This window comes from Gavia stellata, chromosome 15 (assembly GCF_030936135.1).
Source record: "Gavia stellata isolate bGavSte3 chromosome 15, bGavSte3.hap2, whole genome shotgun sequence".
In the NCBI taxonomy this organism is placed as follows: domain Eukaryota; kingdom Metazoa; phylum Chordata; class Aves; order Gaviiformes; family Gaviidae; genus Gavia; species Gavia stellata.
In genome coordinates this window covers 15,198,050-15,216,011 of record NC_082608.1, presented here as the reverse complement: position 1 = coordinate 15,216,011, position 17,962 = coordinate 15,198,050, and the positions used below count along the sequence as shown (strand labels likewise).

At 34.9% G+C, this 17,962-nt stretch overlaps 1 protein-coding gene across 3 annotated transcripts in view; it reads right to left on the bottom strand.

Annotated features, from left to right (window-relative positions):
• Nucleotides 1-17,962, bottom strand: part of CDH8 (cadherin 8) — a 149,566-nt gene that overhangs the window by 39,136 nt on the left and 92,468 nt on the right. For 2 of the 3 annotated variants that reach the window (XM_059825032.1, XM_059825034.1), the window contains 2 exons: nucleotides 17,171-17,424; nucleotides 9,863-9,999 (listed from right to left, as the gene is read on the bottom strand). In XM_059825032.1, the coding sequence (XP_059681015.1) occupies nucleotides 9,863-9,999; nucleotides 17,171-17,424 (391 nt within the window). Of the gene's footprint in view, nucleotides 1-9,858; nucleotides 10,000-17,170; nucleotides 17,425-17,962 lie in introns of all 3 variants that reach the window. The other variant, XM_059825035.1, reaches the window with a different exon arrangement.

Genomic DNA, 17,962 nt, shown 5'->3' with positions numbered 1-17,962 from the left:
TGAGAACCAGGGGCCACGGTAAGCGAGCTGTAATTTTGTCCTTGAGGGAGCAGAGGATGCTGAAATTAATTCATACCCACCTTAGAGCTGGAGGGGAATGGGAAGCATATGCAACCCCCACCCCCCGTGCCACCCTCCCAAAAACCCAACAACCCAGAAACTCAAGGGTTTCTGGTTATTATAAATCACTTTGAATGACAGTCTCCCTTTAATCATGATGTTTATGTTTTGAAAAACCCACCTTAGTTTCACCACTTCCCATTAATTTTCATGGACTCCAAAAAGAAAATGCTAGAAAATACAGTAGATACTAGATGTACTAGGTAACACATGAGTGCTCATCACATGTAACCTACATATTGCATAAAAGAGTAATTAGACTGCATGGGATATGCACTAGGAGAGAGAAGGGGGAATGTTAAAGTAGGGGGAACAAATGGATGGGATGAGGCTTGGTAAGAGTTAGAAGGGGCATCCTAATCAGAAACCGTAGCACCTTTTCAATATTTGAGTAGCAATTACAGGCACTTGTCTCTTGTCAGAAGCTCTGGATGCAAACAGCATGTCCTTAGAGACTGTTCTTCTGCATATCTAATTTTGACCACAGTGAGCTTTATATTCATAGTGACACATAATCAAGATATATGTGACACATCATATTGAGTAAACAAATACATAATTCAAAATAAATTACAAGTATAGCTGCTTGAGCGGGTTGTATTGGAAGCTGCTATAGTCATGTCAGGTTTATGACGATGAAAACAATTCTGTTTTATTCACAGATCCTACGTAAATCCTTAAGGGAAAAAAATTTTAAAAAGTACACCACCAACATCCTTCCACCCACACATCTATCCAGAGACCAAATTGAAACAAATGCCGGTGGAAAAAACCCTGTATAACACAGTATACAGTACTGTGTTATTGAGCCGTATTTGTCTCTAATGAGGATGCAAGTCAGGATGCAGTTTGCAGTTATGTCACTTTCAGTAAATGAATTATGTTACGTATTTCAGTGGTGAATTGTTAAGAGTGCAAAAATTAAAAATATGGGCTAAGTTTTAGCAACTATCAGCAGTGGACTTATAAACTATAAAGAAAGGCAAGCTAGAAATGTTTGAAGTTATACAGTTACATTTTTTTGCAAAAATCAATGCAAATCAAAAAAAAAAAAAGGAAAAATTTATACCCAAATTCAAGAATAAGCAATAGCATTTGTAATCTCTGGAAACATCTGCAACTAGGAAGCACTATTCTACAGACCTATCATTTTAGCAAAAGTCAGAGTCTACTAAAAGATTTTGAAAAAAGTTTTTTCCACTTCCTTGTGGCAGCTACCAATAAGAAGGGAAAAAAAAAGTTAGGAAAACAGGAAACAACAGAAAAGCATAGGGGAACCACATCTTTCTGTTACCGTTATTATACACACTAGCAATAATAACAGCATGATGAAATGCTACTGGATCTTTATTTCTTGTCAATCACAGCACAACAAACCTAATCAGGATTCCAGATTTTCTGAGGCATTATAATGCCTTAATCATTGTGAGGAAGTAACAGGTTTTAATTTCTAAATATAACAATGAGAAAAAAATTCCAGAAAATAATATGGTGCCATTAAGTGACAGAAAAGGATTTGCCTTAATAAATAAACCAGTGAACAGGCAGGAAGAAAATTGATTGAAGAAAAGTTTTAATACACAACAAGTGTACCAGGGCATGATTTGCTGCTGTGTTGCTCAATTCCAGCTTAATCAAGGGAGTTGCGCTAGCATAAACCAGTCAGGAATCTGGCCCACACTTTAGAGCAATTACATTGTTAATATGCTAATACATCATACATATTATAATGTTATAAAACATTGACTTACATAGGCAAGGTCTTATTGTCAATTATAATTAGCTATGAAATTTTATAATGACTAGCAGCAATAATAATAACAATAAGCAAACTGATTGAGGACAAGATGTCTGGAATATTTAGATTTTTTTATTTTTAATGATTTCATGATCCCTCCCTTACTGATAGGCAAAACATCAAAATGCTTTAATAAAAAATTTTATTAAACAATAACTTATTACAGAAGTATTTAAATGTCATTATTTTTAGAGCTCATATTCCTTTCTGGGACTGATTTTCTTAGCAGTGCAATTTAATTACTCTTATGCTTCCTTAACTGATAAAATATTGCTGGATTTGAATGAGGTTCTAGGAGTTTAGCATCAAACCATTCTTACTTGCATACCTTCAACAATAAGATCTCCCTAGCATATCAGTATGTACCTTCAAAAAACCCTTTCCTCTGTTTTTCAGCCAGAAAATACTGTCATTCTTTGCTATCCAGCAACTTCACTAGAAGCTCAAAGCATGCTACTCTTGAGTCTTTGTTCTAGAAAGAAATGTGCTTAAAGAAGATTGACTAAAACAATACTCAGCTACAAACCTCTACTCTGACCTAGTCTCATGCTTCAGCCTTGGAGAAAAAACAGTGGAGATTTTTGATAGCCACTTTCTGCTTGGAAGTAGATGAATTCAGCTTATCAAACTACACAGTATTTTTAAGATTAATCGTATTTTCTTCAAAAATTCTAATTCAAATGTTCAAAGTGCAGATGGCCAATTGTTAGTTGTTCAGTTTAAAAAAGCACTCCTTTTGCTATTATAATATGTATATTGTCAGTTTAACCATGCCTCCAGTTTTCTCAAGGTAATTAACAAACATACTTCACATGAACTAGTTAAGTGGGTTTTCACTGATGATCCTTGTATTCCTTACTTGAATCCCTAACTGCTTTGTGTCCCAGAAAGCCTTATTCCCTTCGAAAACACCACCTAGTATCCTAACCTTTTGTGTTTTAAGCCTTGAATAGCATTCTCAATTCCAGTATGTTTTTGTGAAATCAACATTTGCAAATCTAGAACTAAGATGTCTAGCCTGGCTTTACAATGCCCTGAAACCAGAAACAAAAAAAGTTAGACTGTTCATGCAAATCTCTCTCCTTTTCCTTGCCATTATTATCTTTATTACCTCGTCTGACTTTTTTTTTTGCTCTGAATTACTCAGATGCTTTATTCACAGCTGCCTTACATGTTTTCCTCTGAAATCAGAGGTTGCTAACTTCTATTCAGCATCCCATACCTGAAATTTAATGCTTGCTTGTGAACTACTGAGACCATTTTATAGAGGTTGGTTTATAAGTACACTCCATTCCCATTCATATTTCCTCATAATATGGCCACTCCCATACTATTATTCATGTGGATCACCTCTCCTGCTATTCTTGAGCTGTGAAAAACACTAATGGGAAAGTTTGCAATGTGACTGAATGCACTTTCCTAGCTGAGAACTGCAAACTAGCTTTACGTAATATACCAGCCCTCCACTGACCAATGGCAAATGCTCTGTGACCCATTAGAATATATGGAGTTCTGTGTAACCCTGTATTTATGTGCAAATGAACAAAAACTACCTTACTAAGTACTGTGTTTCTGTGAAAAAATGATGGATCACCTAGTTTGAGTTCCACTAAGCCAGAGAAAAAACTGTCAAGCAAAGAAGGTTAATATTCCTGAGCTTCTCCTGTTTAAAACTCCATAAAGGCTCATTTCCTTCTCTTTCTAAAACTTACTGAAATTTACTCAGCCCTAAATTAGAGGAAATTATATGATGCACCAAAGTAACTCCCTAAAATGTTGAAATTATTGCTAACAATGCCTATAGAAATTTTTACAATAAAAGGCTAAATAAAATTAAATAAATGAAAGCATGAGCAAAGGTATTCATGGCATTAAAAAGTACACTGTAGCTGAAGGCTTATTCTGAAGAGTAATTATGTCTCTCTTCATTTTTCATTAGTGTCCTTGCATTTTTTTAAAGGAATATACAATACAGATAACTTTAGTAGAGCATGTGCCGGGTGATGATTCAATAATTGTATTTATATTCTTGGTAAACCATGAAGAGTCTTTCTGGCTTTATGCCCTTTCCCATTAGGTGATAAAATTGCCTCATACTTCTTCGTTTCTAAAGAATGCAGTTGGTATGGGTAATTACCTTTGTCAGATAGAGCCCCCAGCTTTGTCCTTGAGATTTCTATGCTGTATGCCTGGAAAATATTTATTGTGGTCAAATCCCAATTTACATTTCAAGATCTTGTCTATATTTTCATCTATTGCTCTGACTAATAATCCACAAGAATTTCTACTAGTTGTGGCAGTTCTGGTGCTTTGCCAAGGACTTGGGCAGGGGGCTTAGCTAGACACTGGTATACTTTTTGTTTGGGAAGTGAAGCTGAATACCAAGAATCATTTGATAAAGCAGTCAATCAAAATGAAAATAACAGCTCCATGACTGCAGTGCCTGAAGAATAAGGAAAACAGAAATTCCATTAAAACCCTTCATTCAGAGATTTAAAACTTGGCTAAAAGCATTGCTCTAGGCTAAGAGAAATATCCTCTCCCAAGCAGTCCTGCACTGGCTTTGGAATTCCCCAGCAGACTGATTTGTTGCATGTCTGTGCATGTGATGCACAGAGTGTGAGAAGAGGAAGAAGTTTTAGAAAAGACTTCTTGTAACCTGACGGAACAGAGCAAATGGATGCACACTTCATCTCTGTATTTCCCAGTATGTCTGAAAAGGCTTGAGTCTACACTAATTATAAAAGAACCTGTCTATGCTTGAATATGCTCACGGTAGTACCTCACAAACGGTAACTGCTATTCGACCTGAATGCAGCCTGAGAAATCCAGTGCTACTCATGGTCATAAGAAAGCTAGGAAGAAAATATAAATCCTGAGTAGCCCACTCAATGTTATGTCAGGTGAAAGACAGCTTGGGGACTTTAAAGGGATCATCATTTAGTTGTCTTTAAGGATTATAAGCCATGGTTTCTGTTATTTGTTGGTGTGTTTTTCACAAATCTCAGAGGCTGCCAACTGGAATATGTTTAGAAGTCTTTTCTTGTTGAAATCTATGGTATCAGTCAATGAATTTCTACTACGTAATACACATATTCTTGAGAAAAGTATTACCTCACTTTTTTAAAAGAGAATTCCAGATAAGCATTGCTAATAGTGAATACATTATAGTATGCTTTTGGTTTTCAAAGAACTCAGTAGAATCCTGTATCTCAAGCAGATCTCAGCTGCAGTTTAGGAGGTATGAATATGCCAATATCAGGATATTCATATTTAAATTGGAGGAATGTTGTGCAGTTAAATTATGTTACTAATACACTTCTTTCTTGCCTAAGTGAAAACAGTTTCTCTGAGATAAGTCTTTACTTTGGTTTCAAACTACATTAGTTCTCCATTTATTACTGGTTTTGTTATATCAATTAACCAGCAATGACTGAAGTATAGGGCATTTCCTTAATATTAATGAGGCACACAGTAAGGATGCTAGAGAAATATCTGCAATGTGGCTGTTATAGCCGTTATAAGATGGAAATGGAAATGGAAATCCATGGAGTTAGAGGCAGAAAGAAGAGAGAGTTTAATTATTATATGCCTTATACATGTATGACAATCTGATAGCTTCAATGATCAGTGATTCTGAACTCCATTCACAATCTGTGCAAACTGTAGCAAAAATGTTCTAATAAATAAATCATGGCCGTTTGATTTTCTTTTAGTAGCTGAATAGCAGTGGCATCACATAACTCGGTAAGTACTGCAAAACCTGTACAAGAAACTGAGAGAATACTGAGGAGGTCAGCCCAGTCTGAACTCTGCTCTGCTTCACTGCCCAGCAAAATTGCTAACCAGTTAATGCAAGCAACACAAGCATGTCAATGTGAACAGTAGTTATAGCTATAATTGTAACTTATAGAAACTAAAAAATGTATTTGTGTGTTCATATGAATGGGATCACATATGACTATTAGAATCATGACTGTATTAGATTTTACTGAATGGCAGAAAATTCCATTTCAAAAAAGTACCAAAGAACCAAAGACGTGATGAGCCTTTGTACACACAAAAGAGAAGCACCAAAAGAAATGTCTGTAAGTTAATCATTCATTCTTACTGCACTGCAATTCAGGCTCTCAGAGAATACTTGCATATGCCCCCAGATTCCTTTCCTGTTCAGGGCATAGCTCCAGAGAGGCCAAACATACGAGCAGCTTAATCAGCCCTGACTTACAAAGCAAGGCTATATCCATTGCCGTTCTCTCAAGCATCTAGCTAAAATAAACCTCCCAACCTTGGGATACAATTTTAAGCCCACATAAGTCTCAACTACACAACAAAACAATGAGAAATCTCATTAGTCCAGTATTTGAAGTCCACAGTCAGTGACAGCAAACAAAGTTCACCTTTTACATCCACAGACCAAAAGGTACGTTCTCAGGGAAAGGTCATTTTGCCAGTGAGCCTGCCTCCTCTAGCCTGTAATCATCTAGATGTTCCTGCTCCTGACTCATTCAGCAGAGTAAACTTGGATGTATAGCAATGTAGAAACAAAATTTAAGAATCAATTCATAGGTGCAATAACTTTCAGTATTCCTCTTGCCATGAGTGTTAATACATGTATTTCTTCTGCAAATCCTAAGCCTGTATTTCAGAGTGATCTTTCAAAGAGGTCAAAGTTCTTTATAATATTCTCTTCTCTTAAAAATCCATGTGACAAAATTCATCAACATAGAGGAGTCACTACATGACCAGAAAGGAAAAAAGTTGAACAACTAAGAACCAAAAATTAATCTGACAATATAAGGAAGAAGTATAAGAAATCACGCAATAGAAAAAAATGTGCAAAAGGAATGGAACATTTAAGAGCAGACAGATTTAAGGGGAGTATTTGAGAGGATCAAAGCTGCAGAAGGAATTTATCTACTGGTTTTTCACTGTATTTATGGAAAACGTATAACTAAGTCTGAAATATTGAAACTGTCACCTAAATATCACTTGTACCATGTTAATCACTTTCAGTCCAGTCTTTTTCACTGATTGCTCTTTGCATTGTTTCATCTTTAGTAACCAAAAAAAAGATTCAGATGGATGAGATATTTGAAGAATTATCTCTAGGGGGCATGCAACCAGTATGCAACGTAATTACTGTGACTTAAACAGGAGGCATAAAACTATATGAAACTTGTCTACATATTTTGAGAACCACAACAAAAAGGCAATAGAAAAGTTTGGGCAACTGTCTGAGGGAAAGCCACTGAAGTTCACTTGTCCTTAGCCTGCCTGGCTAGTTTAACCACCCAAGAAGAAAGGCTGCAGACAAATAGAAACTCCTTCACAGAGGCTGGAAGGAATCTGCTTGTGATGGGAAAGTGAAAGGAGGGAAATGCCACCCTCCAAAATGTCTCACTTTGCACAGGTCTCAGAATATGATGGTAATACTATTTGTCACCAATAGCATGAATTTGTTCTGAATTAGAACTAGCCAGACACTTGGCTAAGAATAGGAAAAGAAAATGTCCTTCTAAAAAAAAACCCCAAACTGGTCTTTTGCCTGTTAGAGGCAAAGAAGAGTCACAGTCCCCACTGGCTCATGCTTTTGTGTTTCAACTCCTAGTTTTACTAGACATGAAAGGGTTAAGCTCACATTTTGGGGTGCTCAGATTAAATAGAAGTAGCATGTTTAAAATTATCCATAGACATTCCAAATCTGATCGCTTTCAAAGAGATCAGCCAGTCGGAATCTAAAAATCTTCATCCTCAAGCCAGGTGAAAATGCAGAAGTAGTTATGCTCAATTCAGCCAGACCAATCTTGTCTTGGAAGATTCCCGCCTGAGACAGTGGCTGGGGGATGATACAAAAGAATAACTTTGTCATGGTGACAGCAGAAAACTGCCAAAAATTACCTGTGCTTAAAGCACAAATTTAGCTGCAGATAACTTACCAACATGAAGTTCTGAAATAGTAATTTATGTTTTGGCAAAACTTGGTGTTTATCTATGAAAGCGTTGATAAATCAGGGTGTATTTAGGATCTACCATGCTGGGAATCAAGAAGAAAAAAACGATATCATGGCTTATGATTAGTAAGTAAGTGTAATGGCAATGAAATGGTCTGATCATTGCCCCACAGGAACAGAGGTGGGCCTTGAACTGAACCTGGAAAGCAGCTAGCCTACGAAGAGAAAATGCTCCGGTACGAATAATGCTGACATACTCATTTTTATGGGAGAAGTCAGCAGTCCATTAATATTACTGTCAGTGAAAGCATCGTAATGACACACTTCGTATTTTCATTTGCTGCTTGTGTCTGTCTCCAAGAGATTTCTGTTATTTTATAACATTTTGCTTATTACTGTGTTGGAAAAAAATCCAAAAATGCCCATTTTACCCTGCTTGACAGTTCTATGAACACATTTAGTTTCTGCATGAAGAGTTTAAAAATAATTTCTCTTAAATAAGCAAAGACAGTAGTCTATGAAATTAAGCTCTTGTTTTATGTAAATGTCAAATAATTATATTAGGAATGCAAAAATAAGCCACCAGCAGGAACACAAATGCTTAGAACAAGATTGGCGTTATTATTTTCACAGCTAGTCTGATAAGAGGCAATTTTACAATAGTGATTGATGCTGAGGCTCCCATGAAGTCTAATGACAAGGCTGATTTCTTACAAAATTCTTGAGCACAATTATGTTTTAAAAATCTGAAGATGCAACAGGCAGACTTGATTCTGATGTGGCTTAGTAAAGTGCACTTCTGTTAACTTTGCTCTGACACACACGTATAAGGGAGATCAAAAAATGAATTGGAGGAGTTTCTTGAAAAATTATTCTTTTTATTTTGCTCTTTTTTGACTTTTTGGAGGAAACAAAATGTAAAATTACTTCACTTTACATCTTACTACTCCAATGTCTGAAAACTTTGGATCACAAACTAATAATTCTGCTTTCCATGCCACTGGTAAATCTCATGACCTGACATTCCTCATGTCTTGAGAAAATTGGTATGGAAATTTTATATCTTTCTCCTTTAAAAACATCAAAATTATTAACTGGTTTGATATTAACCTGGGCAAAATATGCCCTATGAAACCAGAGCTTACTTTCTTTCCTTATGTAGTTTGATTCTCTGTGTTGGCTTGGCCTTCCTGCAAGCAGAAAGTATTCTTGCTAATTTATGAAAGTAGTGTTTGCCTGCAAGTTTTAACAGTAATTAACAGGGCACTGTTGGCACTACTGCACTACTGGCAATGAAATACACAAATTATTAAGGTAGGTCATGGGAATACAGTTTACAAGGGTTGTAAGTTGAGAGCTTACCTTATATTCAGACCTTTCTTGTTTATGTATGCCATTTCAGTTACCTGTCACAGACCCCTAACATGTTTGTTTTTGAAAGCAAGTACTACAGAAAAATATTGGACAACAAAAATGGGCCAAATAAGCATATTTTTTCCTCCCATTCATTATGTTCATAGCTACAGCATTATGCAACTGAGCATTAGAAGTTCTGTATCATAACACTATATCCTTTAGAAAAGATACTCTAGGGGAAAAGGAAGCATTAACATCACCCTATTCTCTACATGCAAGAATTAGCAGCAAAAGGAAAGCTTTATTTTTTCTGTCTTACTATAATTAACTAAATATAAGCCTTTGGTTTTTGGTTTTTTTTAAACATTTTTTAACATTTACCCTATATACCCTGTACAAATGTACTCCTGTATCTCTTCAAAACCTATACTACTGTATTCACTGAAAAAAATGCAGTTTTGAAAACTAAAAGAAATGGAACTTCAGCAGAAATTGTTTTCTTTCAAAAATTCTGTAATTTAAAAATCCAATGTGTTTTACTTTTTACCGAATTATATACAGTTTCCACTGCACACGCCATTAAAATTAATTATAAAACCAACAGAACTAAAAGTCAGTATACACAAATACTTACTAGTTTCAGTAGCTACAATAGTTATGTTGTGCCACATATTTGTTTCTCTGTCCAGTGGTGTTGCCAAAGTTATTTTCCCATCTTCTGCATTAATGTTGAACTGTCTCTCAAGGTCAGTATGCCGATCAATGGAAAACCTACAAAATAGACATCCCTGTAATCTACTTAATGAAGTTGGTGTAATCCATACAATCACAAGACAATTTAGGGAGCCTTCTGAGCTGTGGCTTTATAGCCAAATGGATTGAGAAGCTCAATAGCATAATAATTTAAAAGACAAAATGACAAACTGAGACTAAAAAAACTTAATAATAATTGCCCAAGGAGTAATTAGCTGTATACCCAGTGTGAAGGTCATAAAATGTCCTCAGGTTCACTGTGTAACATCTTTGAAAAACGGTACTGATCAAGAGTTAATTACACAATCCATCACATTTTTCAGACATTAGATTATTTCTATGGTATTTCACAGTAACTAATGATAATTTCAACAGTAATGTATTAAGCACACAAAAATGGTGGGCTTCATGGTTATTTTAAAAAGGGCTGAATAATATTATTTTACCAATAAATTTCAGATTAATGAAGCATGAACTATTCACCAAGCATATTATATGGTTATGGTTCAAGCAGCTCCATGGGCAGCGCGCAGTTAGTGAACCACCATTTTCCTATAAAACACTTCAAACACTGAAGGACTGATTGTTTTATGGATTAACATCACTGATTTTTAACAAAACAAGTTTCATCTGACAGGTAGTCAGAGTTTGCAAATGTGAATGTCCAGGTAAATTTCGTAGCCTAAACAGAGCCAGCCTGACAACAGGGAAGAGCTGCAGTAGGTGCTCCAACGGTGCATTAAGCAGGATGATGATTTGAAGCTCAGAACACGATCTCCAGGAAAGCTTTAATGTTTGTCCATTTTCACAGAGTTACTTTATTAATGTATTATTCGCAAAAAGAAACTAAATCACAAAATTAGGCCTTCCAATTTTTTGACAGGAAAAGTGAGAAATGAGAGAGTTTAGTGATAAACTATTGATACGGTTCAACAAAAATTGACTTCAAGGGGCTTTACTGAATCCTAATTGTGGATTTATATAAAAGGCTTTTAAGCCTTTGTGTCTATGTATTACAGAACCTAACAGCATGCACTGACAACTTTTACATCTGTTCTGCATTATATCTAGGCATAATAGGGTGAGTTAGAATACTGTATCAGACTGAATTACGTTATATAGTGGTCAGAAAAGTGACTCAGACAGTCATTTTCTCATTACATTTCTACTTTTTGCAAATATGCTGTTAATTCACTGATAAAAGAACAAGAGCATGCTTTGCTACAGTGACAATGGCACAGTTATCTGAAAATCAGTTACTCCATTCTGTTTTATGCTTTATCATAAGCAATTTCCAAAAAAAGTTCTGATTCGGAAGTTCCTTTATATACTACAATAAACGTATTCTGATGAACTCAAACTCATTCCAGCATAACACAATTGATTTTGATAGAAATAGCATTAGGATCTGCTTTCAAAGCTTAGGATTATGGTGTTCATCTGTTTTATTTCAGTGTTAGATATTTTCATATTTAGAATGAAAGATACATTGCAATTAGATTGCTTGTGCAATGCATTCAGTAAGATACAATTCAATTTAAAAAAAATATTTCTAAATAATGAAAATTTATCAAAATCTTAAAGTTTAAATGTTTAAGACTATTGCTAAAGATCAAGGCTAGCATGATCACACTGGTAAGGTGCTTAACAACTAATGAACTAAGAGTGAAAACCCCTGCTTAACTAGGAGATGGGATTTGTTAGACATTTAAGTTTTCTGTTTTTAAACTCGGAGAAGAACTAGTTTTACTCACTTGAAAACAAGTAGCTTGGTTAAGAAGAGTACCAAAAAAAAAAAACCCTAAAATTCCAAATATATGTGCTTAAAGCTAAGCACATGCATCTATATTTGGACATTTAAGTAAACTGATTTTCTAGTGAGCTCCACATACTTAGTTCTCAATGGTTTAATGGGAATTGTACTATCCTCAGCATTTCTGAAAATCAGGTCACTTATGTGGAAGAATGAAGCTGTAGGTGCCTAACTTCAGGCAATCATTTTTGAAAATGTATCTTAACCTTATTTTGATGTCTCCCTAGCTCCAATTAAAGTATTAGAAGTAAAATTCTGGTACTAGTGAAGTTAGTAAAAAACATCTTACAGACTTTCACATGTTTAAGATTTCACTCAAGAAAATAAGAGAAAGACAGTAATCAAGATAACTTTTTTTAAGATGTCATCACTTAAAACTATCTTTTAATTCTTGATATTTATGTAATGATGCAGAAAGAACTCTTCTGATATCAAACATCTATGAAATTTTTACAGTCCACAAACAAAACAAAACATGAAATGCTTATATGCTATTTAAAGTTTAGTTGACCTATGCTTGACATAAATTTCATTGAGATGACACAGTTTTTCTCTAAGGATCAATCCTTTTTTAAACTTTCATTCACTGTCTTCCTGCAGTACATTTTTTGAAGTTATAAAACTGGGAGCGTAACATCTGGGAGTTTATTACATCGCATTTCATCTCATCCCAACAGTATTTATTCACAATGCAAAACCAGCATTCAAAATTAAACATTTTTAACATGTTACATGGCTTTACAAGACTACAAAGAGGTAAAACCCTTTCCTGATTTTAATTTGATAAATATTTGATACAAAAATAAAAAATAAAATCTGCAATGTCATAAACCTGGGAAAACTAACAATACATTTGCAGTTTCCTTTTCATGGTAATGGTATTGTGACTCTTTGTAATGGGAATTCATTGTCAAATCCATAAGCTATACATAAAACATACATTTCTCTAAAAATGAGAAAAGAGTATCTTGGGAAATAATATCTTTTGAAATTGCCATAAACCCAGCACAGGTTATTGGGAAGTTTTGGTTAGTTTATGGGTCTGCTATGGCAATTACAGGAATAACCCCATAGTGGTTTAACAGAAGACTTAAAATGGTTCTTAGTCCTGCTCCTGCACTACTGCTATTGCTGTTATAACTTAATTTGATCTACTCTTTATTTGCACCAATGTAAATAAGAGCAGAAATCCTTTTTTGCTCGACCTGCTGAGATCTGAATCACAGTACTGATACCTCATCAGTGGTAAATCACCATTGTTTATTAATGCCAGGCAGATCGGACATGCAACTTAGTGATAGATAAACAGCTGTACCATTAGGGAGGCAGAAAATACTGTATCTAGGTTTTGAAGGCCTGCTGTGAATTAAGAAAATGATCAACTGCTGCCAAAGATGAAATCTCTGTCAATATGAATGGGGAAAACCTGCCACAGTGAAGCTTCTCTCTCCACAGAGAAAGACACTGCAGGGCAGTGATTTATTTACAGGAGGGCAGAGACAGTATAGGAGGAAAGATTATTACTCATGTTTTTTTCTATGCACTTGGATCATGCTTTATCCAAGATAATTCACTGTAGGTAAATAGATCATAGTTATAAAATAACAACAGAAACATGAAATAAGTACTACTGGAAGCAGTAGACTTGTATGCTAATAGACAATGATCTTTCAAGCCTAATTATACTATAAGCCAGAATGTACCACCCTTACTAAATAAACTACAGTAAAGCTTTACAACTAGCTTAGCTGAATTCACTGGGTCCCTTTCCCAAAAGAGATGCATGTGGTCTAGATGTAGTATGATGCGAGCCACTGATGCATGCTTCTGAAACAACTAGGCTAGAATAAGACAAACTACTGACTGTGTTTACAATTATTAGCCAAATTTGTAAATCCTTTTCACCATCGGACTTAAAAGTGAGCCAGGCCCTTAAGCAACGTGCACAGCAGAAGAGCAAATAAAGAGAAATTTTGCTGCTTATTTTAAAAATACTGGCTTATGAAAGATACAAAATAGTTAGACTAACCTAACGACTGATAGGAATAGTACATGTACATTGGAGAAACGGATAATGAAAGCATAATTCATCTGAATATCATATTACCACTTAGCCATTCAAAGATGCCTTTGCTTATCCACAATTAGGGCTCTACAACAACAATGAGAAAAGTCCCATACAACATATGCAGCCTTTAGTCCCATCCATCTAAAGGTGTCTAAATTTCTTTGGCTGATACAGAGATGTCAGACTAATAACCACAGCCAAACCTCTGCATTTGACACAAGACATTGCTAAATAACCCTCTTCAGGTATTTCCATAAGGTGGGCACATTCAGAACCAGACTGGTAACCCATCTATACACCTGCTTGTAAATCTATGATAGGCTTAATGTCTTTCAGATCAAGTGATGGAAAGATCAGAGAATATGTTTCATCCCTTATAAGCAAGCATAAAAAAAGAGTACTGTTGTACTGGATAGAAATGAGGTTAAACTTTTTTTTTTTAAAAAAAAAGAAAACCTAGGACAAGTTTCTTTCCAAGCTGTTTTCTACAATAATTTTTCTAAATTCTTTAATGTTTTGTCTCATGACTCCATTATCAGACTATTTCCATGTTCAGAGATATGCAAGTTTTATTTCATTTATGGTACTGCAATAGTCTGAGTTTGCTGTCTTTGTGTGTAAGACTAATGTGCAGCAGATGTGGTATTGGTAGCACATAAGGTGATTCATATTTTCCTTTGTGTTGCTAGGGTTTTTATAAAAATTGTACACAAAAGCTCTGTCTAACCAAAATATCGATAGAACACATATCTATTGAAAAATATAATTTACTTGAAATGCAATTGGTTGTTGCTTCCTAAAATTCTGTTTTAAAGAAGAAGAATACATTTAAAAATGGCCAGACAGTATTAAAACAGTCCATTATTTTTAGAACAGAATGTTTTAATTCTGCTTTTCAAATTTTTAACTTATGTTTAATATTTTTGAAAGTATATCATAGAACATACACATAAAATTTACCTCATATACCTGATGCAGTAACACAATAAACACTTGAAATCCACAATCAAAATGAAACATTCTAATACAACAAAATGATGCTTCCACATATTTTTGTTAGAACCTGCCATGTTCCAATTTTGTTCTAAATTGGAACGAAAGTAACTGCATTTCTGATCCCTACTTGTCACTGATGAATACTTTTGCTCCCATAATAGTAGAATTACTAACTTGAAATCTCCTTTTTTTTGTCTTAAAATATTTTTCATTCAAAAAATGTAAAAAAGGAATTTGGACTTTCCAGAGCTATCCCAGATAAAGCCAAATTAATCAGGTGAGCAAAGAAAAAAAAAGTTGCATAGAAAATTGAGCTCTGTATATTCCTTAATTAGCTATCAAGCCAATACCGTAGATAAATTAAATCTTATAAAGTACTGCAGATAATATTTTTAAAGAAGATATAAATCACACTAATCAGTTACCTTTTTGTTTAAATGTAATGAATTTTGGCCATTTCTGTTTCATGTATATCAATTGTTTCTATATGACTTGATAAGTAATAACATTCTAATTCGGTTTGCACATATACAGTATTTTTGCTTTTAAAAGATTGAAAATCTCTTTATGTATAAAATGATGAAAAAACGGAAATTAAGTAAATATTTTACTCAGTTCAATTTTTTGGGCTTGGAAAAAAACAGCGGCTCAATTTTAGGACATAGGTAGCTGTTCTAAACTATTATGAGTTTGGGGCAGGACTAGAAAAGAATTCCAGGGAAACAGAGCAAGACTGGAAAAATAGCCAGGGTAAAACTGAAGCAGAGTTGAAGACAGGTTGAGATGAGGAACAAAGGGGACACAATCAAGAGGCAGAGGAGCACAGGGCCAAGCCAAGAGCAAAGCAGAACAGGGTAGAGGGAAGGAACGAAGGTTAAATTGAAAGAGAAATTACTATTGAGCTGGAATAAAGGGAAGAAAGCCAAATTGCTGTCACCGTGGCTGGTTTCACACACCTCAGAAGACCCTATCTTTGTAGCGGCAGTGCAAGCCCTTTTTCACAGATGCCAGCGGACAGCAGTAATAAAATTAGGGGCGGAGCCACTACTTAAATTGGGATAGATCAAACTCTGTGCATTCTATATTACTTTTTTTCTGTTTATGTAACATTTTTCTAACCTGGGTAACTACCCTCATTTATTTCCTGTTTCTATGATCAGATCACGATCTTTGATCATCCTGAGAGCTTCTCTGGTAAGAAAATAAATTCAGTGCCTATTAATACCATCTGGCTTGTGTACTGCTGTAGAAAATATATTAATCAATTCATTTGTATAGAAATCTGTGATAGTTAATGCTACATTTAGCTAGTTCTGAAAGGATGATTTAGAAATGACAGGCTGCAACATACTCTCCAACATCTTCATACACAAGTTCTAATACATCCAAACATATTGGAAAATCTGAATTTCTAATTCCGAAAATACTAAAATATGATATGCAACATATAGGCCCCCTGAATAAAGGTTTAAAGTTTGGCTCTGCAACAAACCTGATGTAAATGACGATGATTAACAAATGGTCTTAACTAATAGATAATAACAATTAGCATCATCCTCACAATGCTGAAGCCTGCTTGTGTAGCTTAAATTCCCTAAGGCAATAATGTACAGTGATGATTATTATTAATAGACTCTCTCCAAACATATCTTTACTACGAATTTGATGTTTTGGTGTTTGTTTTCATAATGCTTTTAGCAGGCAGTACTATACATAACAAAATGTGTTTTGGGAACACTTGCATCATACCATACTAACCATTACAAAGAGTGAGGGGAAGATGTGTGCTCATTACAGTGAGATAGAAAACACTGATCTGATGAAACCAGAATAACAGATTTTGTTCAAGGACAAATATTGTACCTCGAAGATGCAAAAGTCATATGGGCATAATCATCTCTGACTTTCTACCTTTAAACAAGGAATGGGTTTAGCCAAAGGAATACAAAATATGTTTTGACAACCTTACAACTACATGGAACAAACTCAGTATTGTTAATGCAGACACTAGCGGATTATTTAAAATAACAGCAGAGATACACACTGATGATTCAACCCCATCAGACCTCATACACCCTATTTCTTATTTTCATTACAATCCTACTGTTTCATAAGACTACTCATGTGGCAAGGAGTATTTTTGTGATTTTGAAAATGATCTGAACTGATACATCTAACATCATAAACCAAACCCTATAAAAGTATTTTCATAGAAATAAACCGGCATGAGAACAGTGTCACATGATGTATGGGAAAATATACTTAGCATTCTGCCAGCAGTTTTTTCAAAGAGACCTTTAAAGCAGCACTACCTTATAGGACTGGAAGACACATCAGGGTCATGGGCAGCCACCTGACCAATCACAGAGTTAATAGCAGCATTTTCATGCACTTCTAGTAGGTAAGTAGGTGAGGAAAAGACTGGTGGCTCATCAGCATCCTCTACTACAATTTTTACTGTTGCTGTATCCTTGAATGGTCCTCCACTGAGGAAGCGAGGATCAATATGAACGTTGGCTGCTTCTACCTTCAGAGTATAGGATTTTTTGGTCTCAAAGTCCAGCGGCTGTTAAGAATGACAAAGATAAATGTCTTTTACTAATGGCCACAGAGAAAGAACAAATTAATATAATGCTGATGGATGAAAGTTATGTGCATTTAAGCACATTCAGTGAGTTTTAATGCAATCACTTCTCACTCCCAGAAATCCAACCTGCAAATTTTCTAGGCATATATTGATATCTGTTTATTAACCAGCCTCAGAGAAAACAAGACTCTCTGTTTTCTTGCTTTTCACAAGAAGTTTACCAAAGTATTCTCTCTCATGAATTATACCGCTACAATTACTTATCAGAAAAATACTACAAATTTGTTGGTGATGACATGACTTGTGTACTAATCATGCACTTAATCAGTGCTTTGTTAGATGGAAATAACGAAAAAAAATTATACTAGCTCCACAAAGAATAAATATTTTATTACTTCCAGAACAATGTGAGAAATGCGAAGAACTAGCAATTATTATGTGTTGGACATGAGAGGCATTATGTGGGAAAATGTACAGCTAATCATATAAGAAAGTACTTCAGTATTATTGCACTTCA